Source organism: Chionomys nivalis, chromosome 8 (assembly GCF_950005125.1).
Source record: "Chionomys nivalis chromosome 8, mChiNiv1.1, whole genome shotgun sequence".
NCBI classification, from domain to species: Eukaryota; Metazoa; Chordata; class Mammalia; order Rodentia; family Cricetidae; genus Chionomys; species Chionomys nivalis.
Window position 1 is genome coordinate 22,607,699 of NC_080093.1, and position 16,893 is coordinate 22,624,591.

The following is a 16,893-nucleotide window of genomic DNA, read 5'->3' on the forward strand; positions in this document are numbered from 1 at the left end:
CTCCATCCTCAGAGGAGGCGTTCCCAGTCATTTCCCCAGTTCTCCAGAAGGTAAGAATCGAGTCTCTGTAGAGAGGGTGCTGATACACTGGAAACGAGTCCTTTTGAAAATGTTACCCATGTTTCCCCTTTCCCTTTTCCTTCCTCAGGAAGCCATGGGATTTGATATGCAACATTGCTAGTTGGGAGGTTTTTGACTATTCTTGATTCTGTGAACAAATGTCTACAAGTAGTTGCATTGGTTTTAATGTGTTTGTCTCTTCTCAGCTACGCTAGGGATCTGAGTCAGGTAGAGTTTCAATGTCCAAATGCTTTCAGCCATGCCTTGGACTCCAGTCATTCATTCAGAAAGAGTGTTTGCCGGCCTACAGCTGTCAGTCCCTGCGAGTCTGTGCTGCTGCTTCCTATTTTCTGTTTTACTGTGTGTGCAGGTTGAAATATGATCTTGCTACATAACCCAGGCTGGCCTCTAACCCTGTTCATCCTGCTTTGGCCTCCTGGTTATTAGGATTACAAATGCCTGTCATAAGTTAAACATTTTTTTTTCCTATAAAATTTAAATCTGGACAGGAGAAGTTGAAAACCATCTAGAAGTAAAGTATATATTGCTCATAGTTGAACTGGCCATTTTTATATAATGAGGTGGATGTTTGTTTGTTTATTTGAGACAGAATACCAAACAGGTTGGCCTTAGATTCCAAACAGAGCTCCTTATGTATCTGAGAATGACCTCCAACTCCTGAAGAAAAAAAAAAAAAAAAAAAAAAAAAAAAAAAAATATATATATATATATATATATATATATATATATATATATATGAGACTGTGTTAATAGTAAATCTCTTTGGGTTAACAGCTTTTACATTGATTACATACATAATTATACATAATTTCAGAAAGGAAGGCATTCTGCTAAAAATCAGACTAGACTTTTCTCCTAATGCTTTGAGGTTCCCTCCTCATTTTCACATGTATATGTAGTGTGCATGTGTATATGCAAGCTTTGCATATGTGTGGGCACGTGTGTGGGGGTGGGTATATAGAAGCCTGAGTTTGATGTCGAGAATCTTCCTTGATTATTTGTCCATTTTAATTGGACAAATAATCTCTTCATCAAATCCAGAGTCTGCCATGTGACTAGTCTGGCTAACCAGTTTGATCTGGGGATCTCCAGTCTCCACCCTTCAGAGGCTGGAATTGCAGGTGAGCCACCTCACCTTCCTGACATTTACGTGGGTTCTGAGCCTCTGAACTTGTGTCCTCATGCATATGTAGCAAGTGCCACTTAGTCATCTCTTGAGATTAGCACAGTATTCTATCCAAATAATTCCATGCCTGTGGTTTACCTTTAGGTCTGGCTATTGGTCGTTTATTTGTTTTTTATTGTCTGGCTTAGCCTTATGCGTACTAGGCCAGTGTTGTACCTCTGAACTGCATCATCAGTCTTCAGAGATCTACCCTCGTCTTCTAAGACACCAGGGTACCAGTGTACGTTCAGTTCCTTTTTGTGCTTACAGATGTATCTTCGGCTTTTCCTGATCCCTGTATGAACTGGCTAGTATTTGAGGTTTAATGTTTTGTCTGTTAAGTAGTTCCTAGTTAGACAAAAGTACCATTTGTTGTACTCTGAAAAACAAAACAAAACCCAACTATGTCTACCCCAGTCTCTGGAATCCTTTCGTTGTATCAAACCCAATAAATACCCTCTGGGATTTCCTTTGCTGGTGGTTCTTTTGCTCTCACTGTCTCTGGCCTTGCTGGAGAAGAAAGGGAAGGCCTGCCAGAGGAAGCGCTATGCTTGTTTGGAGATTAAACCTAGGGCCTCTCGTGCTAGACAAGCGCTCTGCCGTCGCGCTATAGCCCCAGCCTGAGGAAACCCTTGAAAAATAAGGCTTCTGGACTGTTCTTGCCATGGCAGTCAGCACTTCAGCAGATTACGAAAATCTCTTGGGGTCTGCCTGACTTTTCATTTGTTTCATGCCCTGGCTTTTGTTGCTTTCATGAGGCAGCTTGTTTGTCTTGTTTTCAAATATTTCACAGCATTGTTCTTCATGGAGGCTGTTCCGTATGCTCCGAGCACACATATGTGAGACTCAGACGATCCTGTTCAGCCCAATCTTGCAATCCATCAGGTTGAACAATTTGGCTGATTCAGTACAGATCCTTACCCAATCTCTCACCTTACTCTCCATCAGATACCTTTGCAATGTGTATGACCGGAGTTCTTGGTGATTAAAGCCCAGTTGTAGGAGCACTGACCAGCTCATGGTTCAGCCATGCTGTCAAGTCCCCATCAAAGTGCTTATCTAGATACAAAAGCGGCTCCATAGAGCAACACGGTAGTGCTGGGTGTGAGGGGTGAGGTGGGGAGGAGGATAGCTACACCCTGTAAGCAGCCAATATGACATTTCCTGCAGGGCTCGGTGGGAAAACAAGCTTAGCCGTGTGTGTGAATCAGTTCAGCCCTCAGCAGCAGAAGCTGCACCAATAGGAGCTGCAGCCAGGTGTCTTGGTTGGTTTTCTGTTGTTTGGGATGGATGGTGTTATATGAATTTGCCCGATGGTCTTTCTTTTTTTTCTCCAGAGTAGTCATTATACAACAAATATCCTTTTCTTTCCAGTTTCCTAAAAAAGACTTACAGCAAAATGAATAATCCAGCTATCCAGAGAATAGAAGACCAAATTGTCAAGTCTCCTGAGGACAAGCGAGAATACCGCGGACTGGAGCTGGCCAATGGTATCAAAGTGCTTCTCATCAGCGATCCCACCACGGACAAGTCGTCAGCGGCCCTCGATGTGCACATAGGTATAGTGCAGCCCGCGGGTAATGCAGCGGCAACAGATTTGATAGAGGGTACCGTGAGCATCAGGACCCGATAGCTGTCACATTTATGATTTTTGTTATTATTTTTATTATTGATGGTTTTGTTTTTGAGACAGGATCTCACTCTGTAGCCTAGGCAACCTAAAATTCACTGTGTAGCCCATGTTGACCTCTTAATTTGATATGATCCTCCTGCCTCTTAAGTGCAAGTGCTGGGGTTATAGACATGAGCCACCATGCCTGTTTGTGGTGTTTTTTTTTTTTTTTAAATATTTATTTATTTATTATGCACACAATATTCTGTCTGTGTCTGCAGGCCAGAAGAGGGGACCAGACTCATTACAGATAGATGGTTGTGAGCCACCATGTGGTTGCCTGGAATTGAACTCAGGACCTTTGGAAGAGCAGGCAATGCTCTTAACCACTGAGCTATCTCTCCAGCTCCCCTGTTTGTGGTGTTTTGAGACAAGGTCTCACTGTTAGCTCAGGTTGACACATCATTAATAGAGTCTTGTTATGTTTCCAACTTAGGTGATATAGCAGCAAAGAAATTCATCCCATTCTTTAAGCCAGTTCTTTTTTCTCTGGTATATTGAACTTGTTATTTGATGGATTCTTGTGTATACATTTTTTTCTATATGTAATGTTACTTTTTAGTCCTCTTATCTCCCACACACATAATATGCTTAATGGAAAACTACTTCTTTTTAATAGCTTTTTTTTTTTTTTAAAGAAAAGCTTTATGTGACTTTTTTGTTTGTTTTTTGAGACAGGATTTCTCTGTGTAACTTTGGAGCCTGTCCTGGAACTCGTTCTGTAGACCAGGCTGGCCTCGAACTCATAGAGATCTGCCTGACTCCCGAGTGCTAGGATTAAAGGCGTGCGCCACCCCCCGCCCAGTTCACTGACATTTTATAATGGGGGAATAAGATAATATTGAACAAATAACTACTGCTTACCTTAATGTAGTGCTTTGTAAATATCTAATTTTGTTTCTTTCTTTTCTTTTTTTTTTTCAGACAGGGTCTCTATTATGCAGCCCTGGCTGTCCTGGATCTCACTATGGAGACCAGGCTACTAATATCTAATTTGTATTCAAGGTACTAAGATAGGAATACATAAAAGACATAATTGAAGCAAGAGAAGTATTCTGCTTAAAATTTCACAGCTATGTTGAGTGTAGTGGCTCACACTTTAACACTTGCAATTGGGAGTTGGAGTTCGGAGGATTACTGCAAGTTTGAGACCAGTGAGGCACATAGACTTTCTTTCAGAATAGCAATATAAGGGAAATTAGAAATAAGAGCATTTTGTAGTTGTGAGGCTGTTGCTCCTCAAATGAGGCTTCCCAGGGACACCACTCAGTTGGCCCAGTGCTGCTCCGTAGGTGATGGCCAGGCAGGAGCTAGATAGAGCTGGGTGTTCTTGTTTACTTTCTAAGTAATGCCATTTTTAGAGCAACCTCACTTGCCTCTCTTGGTATGTGTTAATGTTGAGAATTTCAGACCACATATAACCCATTAAAAAGTGATTAATTGCATATGCATTTTAATAATTACGTGTGTTGTCTCTTCCAGGTTCATTGTCAGACCCTCCAAATATTGCTGGCTTAAGTCACTTTTGTGAACATATGTTGTTTTTGGGAACGAAGAAATATCCTAAAGAAAATGAATACAGCCAGTTTCTCAGTGAGCACGCTGGAAGTTCAAACGCCTTTACTAGTGGGGAGCACACCAACTACTATTTCGATGTTTCCCACGAACACTTAGAAGGAGCCCTGGACAGGTAACGCTGAGTGCCCTGCAAAAGATTGAATTGTGTTCAGTTCCTCAAGTTAATAAAAATAGTAATTACTGTTTTTGCAAAGATGATATCACCATTTTACAGTTTAGCAAAGATATTGTAGGACTGGTGAGCTGGTCAGTGGGTGCCTCTGCTACCAGGTTTGTTGACCTGAGTTTGATCTAGGATCCGCGTAATGGAAGGGGACGTAAGTCCTCCTCCTCTGTTGACCTGAGTTTGATCTAGGATCCGCATAATGGAAGGGGACGTAAGTCCTCCTCCTCTGTTGACCTGAGTTTGATCTAGGATCCGCATAATGGAAGGGGACGTAAGTCCTCCTCCTCTGTTGACCTGAGTTTGATCTAGGATCCGCATAATGGAAGGGGACGTAAGTCCTCCTCCTCTGTTGACCTGAGTTTGATCTAGGATCCTCGTAATGGAAGGGGACGTAAGTCCTCCTCCTCTGTTGACCTGAGTTTGATCTAGGATCCTCGTAATGGAAGGGGACGTAAGTCCTCCTCCTCTGTTGACCTGAGTTTGATCTAGGATCCTCGTAATGGAAGGGGACGTAAGTCCTCCTCCTCTGTTGACCTGAGTTTGATCTAGGATCCGCATAATGGAAGGGGACGTAAGTCCTCCTCCTCTGTTGACCTGAGTTTGATCTAGGATCCACATAATGGAAGGGGACGTAAGTCCTCCTCCTCCTGACCTCCACATACTTTCCTCTTCTCCTCCCCGCCCAAGATAATTAAAGTATTTTTTGTTTTAAAAGACATTTGTGGCCAGGTTTGGTGGCAAATGCCTCTATAATCCTACTGTGGAGGCAGAGCTGTGAGTTCCAGGACAGCCACAGCTATGTAGTGAGATCCCGTCTTTAGAAAACAAAAAACTGTGTTAAAAGGCAGAAAATTAATGAGAAATGTCACATATTTACATCACGGTAGACAGAAAATAATTATACGACTGTATATTGGCCTTTAGGACCATAAAATGTTATACTGACTTATAAAATTCTTACGAGCCCTTCTCATTGTAACTGGAGTCTCATCTTTAACGATGGTAAAGAATAACTTGTGACGGCCTGGAGGCATGACTCAGCGATGAGAGCTTGTTGCTCTTCCAGAGAGAATCTGGGCTTGTCCCACCATGCACGTGGTGACTCATAACTGTCTGTAGCTCCAATTCCAGGGATTCTGATGCCCCCCTCTGGCCCCAGACACACACACACATGGTCCATATACATACATGCAGCAAAACACTCAGAAACATTAAAAAAAAATTAAGAATGAAAGAATAATTTGTGCCAGTGTCTTCAAGACCCACTTCATGTTCCAGAGTGTCACACGTTAGACCTTCTCTTTCCCTAGTTTCGCACTTCTCAGTGACACTTAGTGGATATAGAATTAAAGACAAAGCAAAATCCCGTGCGTGAGTGTGTGCATGCAGATGCCACAGAGTGCGTGTGGAGGTTAAATGACAACTTTACATGTCAGTCCTTGCCTTGCCCTTGAAGCAGAGTCTCTACCACAGACAGCACCAGGCGCGCCACCTGCCTGCCGGCTCCCCGGGAGTGCTGGGATTACAGACTCGTGCTGTGTCTGGATCCAAATTCAAGTTTTCAGTCTTGCACTCTTCCCAGATACAGTTATTTGTTAAATTGATGCTTATTAAAAATTCATAGACTATTTACTCTTTTATAAAAGCTCGTAATCATGACTTAGACTGTTGTGACATACTTGAGGTTTTTCATTGCACTGTTGTTTTTCTACTAGTTAAAGTTTTTCTAAACTTGAATCACACCTTTTAAAATTCAGTTACTTAATTTGTTTGTCCTGAGGTGCCTGAGTTTTAATGAGATTGCACACTGCGGGCTGTACATTTAAGATTTTTAAAACATTTAAAAAAATTTTAGTATGTGTGCATGGTGTGTGTGCATGTGAGATGTGTGTATTGTGTGATGTATTTGTGACTATAATGTTCGTGTGCGTTTATGTGAGTGTGTATGCGCATGTATGTGCATGTATATGATAATTTGTATGATGTGTGTGCATGTGATGTTTGTTTGTGACTGTAATATATGCACGAGTGTGCATGTATATACAAGTATGTGATAAAGTGTGATGTGTGCTGGTGACGTGTGTGTGTGTGTAGGGGGTAGAGTGTGTGCACATGCCTTGGTGCATATGCAGAGATCAGAGGGGATTTGATTTTCTCTTTTTTTTTTTTTTTTGGTTTTTCAAGACAGGGTTTCTCTGTGGTTTTTGGAGCCTGTCCTGGAACTAGCTCTGTAGACCAGGCTGGTCTCGAACTCACAGAGATCCGCCTGCCTCTGCCTCCCAAGTGCTGGGATTAAAGGCGTGCGCCACCACCGCCCGGCTGATTTTCTCTTTCTACTGTGGACTCCTGAGATCAAACTTAGATTGTCAGGCTTACATGGCAAGTACTTTTGTTTGCTGAGATGGTCCATTGGCTGCACATTGAAGATGTGACAGTTATCAACTGCTTTCCCCTTCTTTTGAAGAAACTTAAACTTCATAGAGATGTCAGACTGCAAATCTTAAGTTATATTTTTACTCATTTTAGCATTTCTGGAAAGATCAACAACTCTAAATTTACATATGTCTAATATTAAATTTTTTATTATTTAGAATTTTTTTTATATTCCTTTTTCTTTTTCTTTTTTTTTTTTTTTTTTTTTTTTTTTTTGGTTTTTCGAGACAGGGTTTCTCTGTGGCTTTGGAGCCTGTCCTGGAACTAGCTCTGTAGACCAGGCTGGTCTCGAACTCACAGAGATTCGCCTGCCTCTGCCTCCCGAGTGCTGGGATTAAAGGCGTGCGCCACCACCGCCCGGCTTTCTTTTTTTTTCATTAAAAATTTCCGCCTCCTCCCCGCCTCCCTTTTCCCTCCCCCCCCCACTCCCCACCCCCACTCCCTTCCCCCTTTCTCTCCAGTCTGAAGAGCAGTCAGGGTTCCCTGCACTGTGGGAAGTCCAAGGTCCTCCCCTCCTCCATTCAGGTCTAGGAAGATGAGCATCCAAACAGGCTAGGCTCCCACAAAGCCAGTACGTGCAGTAGGATCAAAACCCAGTGCCATTGTCCTTGACTTCTCAGCAGCCCTCATTGTCCGCCATGTTCATATATTCCTTTTTCTTAAAGCAGTGGTATTTTTCTTCTCTCTCTCTCTTTCTTCTAGAAATGAGACAAGGTCTCACTATGTCCCTGGCTGTACTGGAACTCACTGTGTAGATCAGGCTGTCCTTGAACTCAGAGATCTCCCTGCCTCTGCCTCCTGAGTGCTGGGGTTAAAAGTGTGCACCACCAAGCCTGGCCCTATTTTTTTTTTTTTCCGGGTCTTGTGCATTCTAAGCAAGCATTCTGTTACTCAGCTGTGTCCTCAATCAACCGCAATTTCTTCTGGTCATGTGTATTCATATTAACCATCTAACAGTTTTAAAAATATTTTAAAAGCTGTTCTTTTAAAATCATAGTTCTCAAGTTGGTAATTCTGACTTATATTCTTAGGTTTGCCCAGTTTTTCCTGTGTCCCTTGTTTGATGCAAGCTGTAAAGACAGAGAGGTCAATGCAGTCGACTCAGAACATGAGAAGAACGTGATGAACGATGCCTGGAGACTCTTCCAGTTGGAAAAAGCTACTGGGAATCCCAAACACCCCTTCAGCAAATTCGGGACAGGTTTGTCAACATCACACATCAACTTCTGTGCTCTTGGATCGCAGTGACTCTCACGGGTTCCCTGCATAGTGCTGTCATAATTTCTCATTTCATTTTGAATCTCATTCAAGTCGGAGTCCATATATTTCAGGAGTGGAGCAGCTATCCAGAGCTTTGAGAATGCTAGGCAAGCATTCCAAACTAAGCTGCACCCTCGTCTTTGTTTTTGTGTTTTTGAAACACTGCAACCCAAGCTAGCCTCAAACTTAAAATCCTTCTGCTTTAGCTTCCCTACTGCTAGAATTACAAGCTATTACCCAGCAAGGTTACTGTGCTTTTAAAAATGCCTTAGTTGTTATAAAATATAAAACAATGATAATATTTTAATTAGTATGCTTCTAAATTTTTGTTATTTTCTAAATTAATTTTTTTAGTTTTAGATACTATTTCCTAGACATACAATAGCATCCAGAAAAATTGCCATAACTACAGAATTAGGTGTTTGTAGAAGTTAGTTAGGAAGGTAGGCATAGTGGCTTCCTAATTGTACTCTTATAGAAATCTTCCTCCTCCCTCTGTTCTTTCCTTCCTTTTTTCTTTCTCTCTCTTTTAGGCAGGGTCTTTTGTATCTCGGGCTGGTTTTATCACACTATGTGGAGGAGGAGGGTGATCTTGAACTCTTGATCTCCCAGGGCTGAAATTACAGGCCTGATTACCACATTATTTCTCTTTAAATCTGAACCCTGGTTGGTATCCATGTGACTTTCCCCCTTTTCTCTGTATGTATCTTTGGTGTCAGTTCTTTAGATTTTGATAAAGTGGAAGACTTTGTCCTTCCAGTCTTGGGTTTGGAATTGGACTGCGGGTTCTTTTTTCCCCGGACAATGGAAATTAAAGTGGGAGCAGTTGACTATTTTCACAAGCAGCCTTGGAACAGGAAAAGAGAAAATTGGTTGTGGTTATTCTCGAGTGATCTGTTTATCCGGTTGTAACCCAATAGACACAAAGAGCAACTGGGTGTAGTCAACTGGGAAGGAAATAAAAGAGGAAGGGCAAGAGTGAGTGGCTCCACTTGACACACAGGTGGACCAGAAACAAGTGGGAGGACTTCTGGGTGGGGCTGTGTTTCTGCTGTGGGTGACACTTTCTTAATTGTGTGTGTGCTAAATTGTTAGGTCATTTTATGTAACAAGTTCCAAGATTATAGATGGGGCCATGCTTACTTTGTTGGCCGGCTGGCAAGTTATTTTTTTACTTCTCAGAATGTAAAGGGTATTATCAACACTAGCAGGGGCAACAGTGGGGAGGCAATAAACCCAGGACTTCCCAGGTCATTATCTCTTTCACACCTTGCTGGTTTTTATCGAATTCCGTGTTAACAAGTATTTTCTTTACATACAGTGTTTTATTTATTTATTGTCTTATTTTTATTTGGTATTTTGAGACAGGGTCCCCTGTGTAGTCCATGCCTTGAAGCCACAATTTTATTCCTCAGCCCCCGAGGGCTGTGATTACAGTTGTGTGTGTTGCTCATGTTGCCCACACTGGCCTCCGACTCCCTGTGCAGTCCAGGCTGGGCCTTCTGAGTGCCATGGTTACAGGCGTGTGCCTCTACATCTGGCCTCCTTTGCCCATGATTTGATCTGGCTGTTTGTTTTCCTGTCACAGAGTTGTGAGAGTTCTTTGTAAAGTTTTGCTAACTCATTATCACATCTGCTACATGCAGGTTTTTCCAGTCCGTGTGTTGCCTTTTCGTTTTGCTAGTTTCTTTTTGCCCTTCTATGTAAATGTTTATTAGAGTGATGTAGTTTCATTTATGTAGCTTGAATCTATGATATGGTATCAAAAAAGTCATTGGCATGGCCAATAGCAAGAAGTTTCTCTGTGTTGTTTTTTAGAAGTCTTTTGTTAGGTTTTTCTCCGTTTTGATCCTAACTCTTGTGTTCATATAAAATGGCAGGTGTTGAATCAGATTCATTTTTGAAAGGGTTTATAGATATATTTATTGGTGGTATTACTGGATTAGTACAGAGAATAGAATACAAAGAAATTAATACTTTGAAAGGAATCATTAACTTTTTAAAAAAAATTCTTAATTTTTTCATTTTTGTATTTTGTATTTTGAGTTTCTCTACATAGTCCTGGCTGTCCTAGAACTTGCTCTGTACACCAGGCTGGCCTTGAACTCACAGAGAGCCACTTGCCTCTGCCTCCCAAGTGGTGGGATTAAAGGTGTGTGCCACCATGCTCTGTGGAATAATTGATTTTAAGTATAGCATTTGTGTAGATGGATCATTTTGGTCATCATTTATGTGTATATAGCAGTGTGTTCTGTGTAGGCCGTGTGTGTGAGTGGTTGTGGAAGCCAGAAGAGAGTGTCAGGTCTCTAGAACTGGAATTATAGGCAGTTGTGAGTCACCTGATATGGGTGGAACTTGGGTTCTGTGTAAGAGCTGTATACATTCTTAATTACTGAGATATTTCTTCAGCCCCTAAATCTGATTAGATTTGCCAAGAAATGTGGAACTAGTTCCAAAGCTTTTATTCTGAATATAGTTTGAACTGGAGTTCTGGTGTATCCCATTCTCAAACCAGATGTTAAGCTAGCAAGATGGTTTAGCCTGTTAAGGCACTTTTGCTAAGCCTGACCTGAGTTTGGTCCCTGGGACCACATGATAGAAGAAGAGTGGTGGTTTTACAAAAGAGAGAGACAGAGACAGACAGACAGAGAGATAACTCCTGCAAATTGTTCTCTGGCCACATGCACACACACAATATATATACTCAATAAAACACATAAAACCAGCTGTTATTTTGCTGTACTTGGACCAAGTATAATCAGTTTTGTTTTTAATTAACTATGCAGATAGGTTTTTTTTTTTTTTTTTTTTTTTTTTGGTTTTTTCAATACAGGGTTTCTCTGTGGTTTTTGGAGCCTGTCCTGGAACTAGCTCTTGTATACCAGGCTGGCCTCGAACTCACAGAGATCCGCCTGCCTCTGCCTCCCGAGTGTTGGGATTAAAGGCGTGCGCCACCACCGCCCGATAGGTGGGATTTTTATAGCAGCTCTTTGATATAGGATAAAGCCAGTGAGAGAAAAAGAGCTTCAATTCCAGTTATATACAAAGTGGAGACTCTCAGTCCCAGGCATGGGATTCCACTCTGACTCCTCATCGTGGCCATACCGGTTCTACCCTGTGGTTTGTAATTCTAGCAACAATCCAGTTAGCGGTAGCTGATTTGTGCTACAAATCCAAACCACTGGGGTTTTTGGGTTTCAGTTAATGAACAGTTTAATCACCATGCTGTTTTGTAATAATCCAAGACGTGGTTTATACATTGCAGCATCACAATGAAAGGAGGCCTTCAGTCACACTGCCGAAAGCTGCAGTGCAGTTTGAGGATCAGATTTCTGCTTACATAATACAGCCATCTATAAAGACTTTTGACACCCGTAGTATTGTGCAGAGCTGTGAATTCCTGGTTCTCTGTTAGGGTGAGGTTCTATGACAAGGCCTTTCTTGTCATTACTCCTTTACTTTACTTTTGAAATGTAATCTCACTCTGTTGCCTTGGCTGGCCTGGAACTGGCTCCGTAGACCAGACTGGCCTGAAATTAGAAGAGATCCTCCTGCCTCTGCTCCCGAATGCTGGGATTAAAGGTGTGTGCTACCACCCCAGCCTCATTATCTGTTGACTTGGCTAAGGCTGAGTGTAGATTCTCTTTAGACCTCACGTCAGAGGTGATACTAAAATGCAGTATACTTGACTGTAGTAGGAACTTGAAATGAACACAACGTTCTTCTGAAAGGGTCAAAGCAAGTTAACATGCAAAAAGGAAATTTACAGCCCTCACCGCCCCACACTGAGGAACATTCTGAGGAGCCAGGACCAGGCATTTGTCTCATTTCTCCGGTGTTCCTTTAATGTACCAGTTCAGGCTGTGTTTTATTCATAGTAGGTCAGGCCTCGAGGCAGCAAAACAATGGCAGACAGAGCAAGACTCCCTTGGAGCTCAGTCCTCTGACAGTCCTTGCCTTATGGTCCCCAAACTGCAAAGGACTTGTTTACTTGCTGTAGATAGGGATGGAGGAGAAAAGGCTTTCACCCTGACCAGGCTGCGGGGTCTCCAGTGAAAAAGTTCCTGATAAGTCCTTGTACCTCTCTCCATCCGGATATCCCAGCAGCTAGGAGACATTTTTATTCACCCTTCTGCATTTTGCCAGAACTAAAGGGGCAGCACCTTCATGACTGCAAATACCAGTTTTGAGTCCACTGGTATCCACAGAGGTGAGGAACTGTGTCTTTCATAATCTGTGGCCAGCAGATCTTTCAGTACCAGATTTATGCCCTAGCTGGCAGATGCCCACATTCCCTCGGGCTCCTGTGAGCTGAAGATCTGTCCTGTCCCTGCTGTCACAGATATTTGGGTCAAAGCCACTTTGCAAAGCTGCTTAGAATAAAGCATCCTATCAGTGCAGGCTTGTAGCAAGGAAACAGTATTCTGAGAATCATTTATAAAAACATATGGAGGTGTGTAATGGTGTACCCTGTAATTGCTGCATTTGGGAGGTGGAGGCCAGAGGATCAGGAGTTCAAGGTCATCGTCAGCTACTTAGGGAGTCTAAGGCCAGCCTGGACCACACAATATTCTATCACAACGAACAAAGGTAGCGTACTGCTCTGGCGTGGATGGAATAGGTATGATCCATAGGATTAGATCTTTCCTTTAGTGGCCACTCAGTGCTTTATCTGAATTCTTTACAAAGTTCAATGGAAATATTCAGTGATGTGCCTGCAGTGACCTGCAGCCTAAAGCACACTACAACAGTGTCAGATCATGCCAACTAGGCCAATCAGAAGCAAGCAGAGCTCGCTCTGGGCTAGTGTTGACTTCTTGTCCTTGACTATTTGACATGACAGTTTTGTCATAGATAATGATGTTCTTCCATTGGGCATACGGCGTTTGCCTCTCTCTGAAATAGTATTGATCCTCAATGCCTTCCCTCCCTAATTCTGATTTTCTTTCTTTCTTTTTTTTTTTTTTTTTTTTTTTTTTTTTTTTTTTTTTTTGGTTTTTCGAGACAGGGTTTCTCTGTGGTTTTGGAGCCTGTCCTGGAACTAGCTCTTGTAGACCAGGCTGGTCTCGAACTCACAGAGATCCACCTGCCTCTGCCTCCCAAGTGCTGGGATTAAAGGCGTGCGCCGATTTTCTTAATTCTATTATTCTTTCTCTCTTCATTAGCTTGTAGATACAGTGAGTAGAAAAATTCTCTTTTCTCCTGTTTGGGCCAGTGGTACAATTATTGCTCAGAAAGCAGGATAAGTGTTTCATTCTTTCTATTCAGTTACCACTATTCAAAATAATGTGTTGGTTCCTTGCCATCCTCCAGAAATAACTATTTTTTTTTGAGTATCACAATCCTTGTGAATATATGATATATTTTAATTGACGTAATCATTACTATACTCTAAGCTTTCCCATGGGCTTTGTGTTCCTGTTCCCCTATTCTCCTTTCTTTTATTTTCTCAAAGTAGTTAAACATCTTCTTCAGAAACAAAGTAAAATTACAGGTTAGCTATACTGGGAGAGAGCAAGCAGTGGGGCCATCACACCTAAGCTGCTAAAGGGCATTTATTTCTTTAAAAATATTATCTTTTCTTTCTTCCCTTCCCTTCTCTTTCCTTCCTTTCTTTCTTCCTTCCTTTTTTCTTTTCGAGACATGGTTTCTTTGTAGTCCTGACTGTTCTGGAATTTGCTCTGTAAATCAGACTGGCCTCACAAATTTGGAGATCTGCCAGTGTCTGCCTCCCGAGTGCTGGGATTAAAGACATGCAACACCGCTGCCCAATTTATTTATTTTTTTTTAAAATATTTATTTATTTACTATGTATATAATATTCTGTCTGTGTGTATGCCTACAGGGCAGAAGAGGGCACCAGACCTCATTACAGATGGTTGTGAGCCACCATGTGGTTGCTGGGAATTGAACTTCAGGACCTTTGGAAGATGAGGCAATGCTCTTAACCACTGAGCCATCTCTCCAGCCCCCGCTGCCCAATTTAAAAAAAAAAAAAAAGGAAATTCTTATTTATTATTCCTTTGTTTTTATGATACGGAGTATGGAACTTAGCCCCAGGACTGCTCAACAAGTCATCTACCGTAGAGTTCCACTCTTCCTTTCCTTGTTTCTTTTGGGGATATATAGCTGTGGAAAAGTTGAAATTTTAATAAAAACAAGATCCGAATCAGTCAGTTGTAGAGGTATTTTATGATAACACTTAGGAGATTCTCCTGAAGTCCTTTTTCAGGATACATATCTTATACCAATAATGTATAATTATAGTGTGTTGAAGCCCATGTGGGTCCAACACAGGTGCCCTAACTGGACTGGAACGGAGTTGCGAGGAATAATCAGACACAACTTACACGGCCGTCATTTAAGGGCACGATCTCTCGTTTATTCTTTAAGCAGTTTATATATCCTCACATAAATTGAGTGGGAAAATACATTAGGCTGTCTCCTAGGCAACCAGGTGAATGGGCTTTAGTCACGTCTGCATCTACCTGTGTGATAGTAGTCACGTAGGCCATGAATTAGCATCTCTATAAGATATCCTCCCAAAAATATACATACATACATACATAAATAAATCTATAAATAAATCTACCAACATTTTAGCTAATAAGAAAAAAAAAAGATATTTTCCAAATTACAAAGGAAGGAAACACCAAACCTCCTAACTCTTCATCAGCTTCAACCAACATCTCTTCTCAGGTGATCTACATTTATTTTTTATTTTTTTTAAATATTTATTTATTTATTCTGTATACAATATTCTGTCTGTGTGTATGCCTGCTGGCCAGAAGAGGGCACCAGACCTCATTACAGATGGTTGTGAGCCACCATGTGGTTGCTGGGAATTGAACTCAGGACCTTTGAAAGAGCAGGCAATGCTCTTAACCTCTGAGCCATCTCTCCAGTCCCCTTACATTTATAACAAAAGAAACTAAGAGCAGCATATCCTGGCTATTGTTAAACAGAGACAACTTGTCTGCAGAGTTCGTGACCACTTCAGACCGGGCTTATGGTTCTTGTGCCATACAGAAATATGGGCCTACATAGTGGAATTGCTCCTTTAAATTTTCTAAGAAAATTCTTATGCATAAAAGAGCTGTAGTTTCTTCTAGGAGTTTTAGAATACCAAGAAGAAAAGATTTAAAAATTTTTAACTTTATTTATTATTTAATGTGTATTAGTGTTTATCTGCATGTGTGTATGTACACCACATGTTTGTCTGGTGCCCAAGGAGATCAGGAAAGGGTGTCAGATTCCCTCTGAAGCTGGAGTTACGGTTGTAAGCCATCCTGTGTGTGTGGGAACTGAACCCAGGTCCTCTGAACCATCTCTCTAACCCCTGTAGAAGGAGACTGAGACTGTTCTTTCCTTTCCCGACTACTCAGACCCGAATAATCACACAGAAACTATATTAATTACAACACTGGTCAATGACTCTAGTGTATTTCTAGCTAGCTCTTACATCTTAAATTAACCCATTTCTATCAATCTGTTTATCTCTACAAGGCTGTGGCCTACTGGTAGGGTTCTGACGTGTCCTTCTCCTTTGGTATCTCTATGACTCTGCCTACCTTCTCTATCTCTGTTCTGATTTCCTGCCTGGTTTTACTCTGCTAAGCCATTGGCCCAAACAGCTTTATTCATCAACCAATAAAAGCAACACATAAACAAAAAGACTTCCCACATCAAGCCACCAAGAAAGGGCTTTTATTTTATTTTTTTATTTTTGGATTTTCGAGACAGGATTTCTCCGTAGCTTTTTGGTTAAGAAAGGGCTTTTAAAAGTTTATAATGTTCCACTAACTGCAGTTAATATCACCACTAGCATAATGTTTTAAACCCTGGGTCTTCAGAGCACCGAGGGCTGTCACGGTTGTGCTGTTAGTATGGCCTTTGCTTGAGCACCTTTATTATTACAAAGGTCATTTGAGGCACCTGTAGTTTCTCTTTTTTAGTTAATTTTTATTTATCTTTATGTGTATAGGTATTTTACTTGCATGCATATCTGTGCACCATATGTGTGCCTGATGTCCACAGAGGTCCAAAGAGGGTGTCAGATTTCCTGGAACTGGAGTTACAGGCACCTGTGAGCTGCCATGTGGGTGCTGGAAGAGCAGCCAGTGTTCTTAACCGCTGATCCATCTCTCCAGCCCTGAGATACCTATAGTTTCTAAGACAGATATCTAAGACACCATACTGAGTCTTTCTCACCATAGCAGAAATACATTGCTGGCCTCAAATTATATAGGGGAAGTCAGTTTTATTTTCTTGAAAAATTAAAATTTGGATTTCTAGTACTTGTTTATAGATTTTTTGTCTTAAATATAATTTCAAATAGTTGTTACAGTGAAAATATACAAAATATTAACACTAAATTTGTATACTTTCTATACTAAATAAAACTTAAAATGAAAATATACAGTGCATTTAGTGGATTTTATAATTTTCAAAACCGTCTACACATACACATCACATTTTCCCCTTGTGGTGTTGAGGGTGTGCCATGCACATGCTAGACAAGCATTTCCCGCTGCTGAG

The 16,893-nt window shown here is 41.3% G+C and overlaps 1 protein-coding gene across 4 annotated transcripts in view; it reads left to right on the forward strand.

Annotated features, from left to right (window-relative positions):
• Ide (insulin degrading enzyme) overlaps window positions 1-16,893 on the forward strand; it is a 97,064-nt gene that overhangs the window by 27,849 nt on the left and 52,322 nt on the right. For all 4 annotated transcript variants that reach the window (XM_057778072.1, XM_057778074.1, XM_057778075.1 and 1 more), the window contains exons 2-4: window positions 2,621-2,805; window positions 4,401-4,608; window positions 8,127-8,296. In XM_057778072.1, coding sequence (XP_057634055.1) covers window positions 2,621-2,805; window positions 4,401-4,608; window positions 8,127-8,296 — 563 coding nt within the window. The remainder of the gene's footprint in view (window positions 1-2,620; window positions 2,806-4,400; window positions 4,609-8,126; window positions 8,297-16,893) is intronic.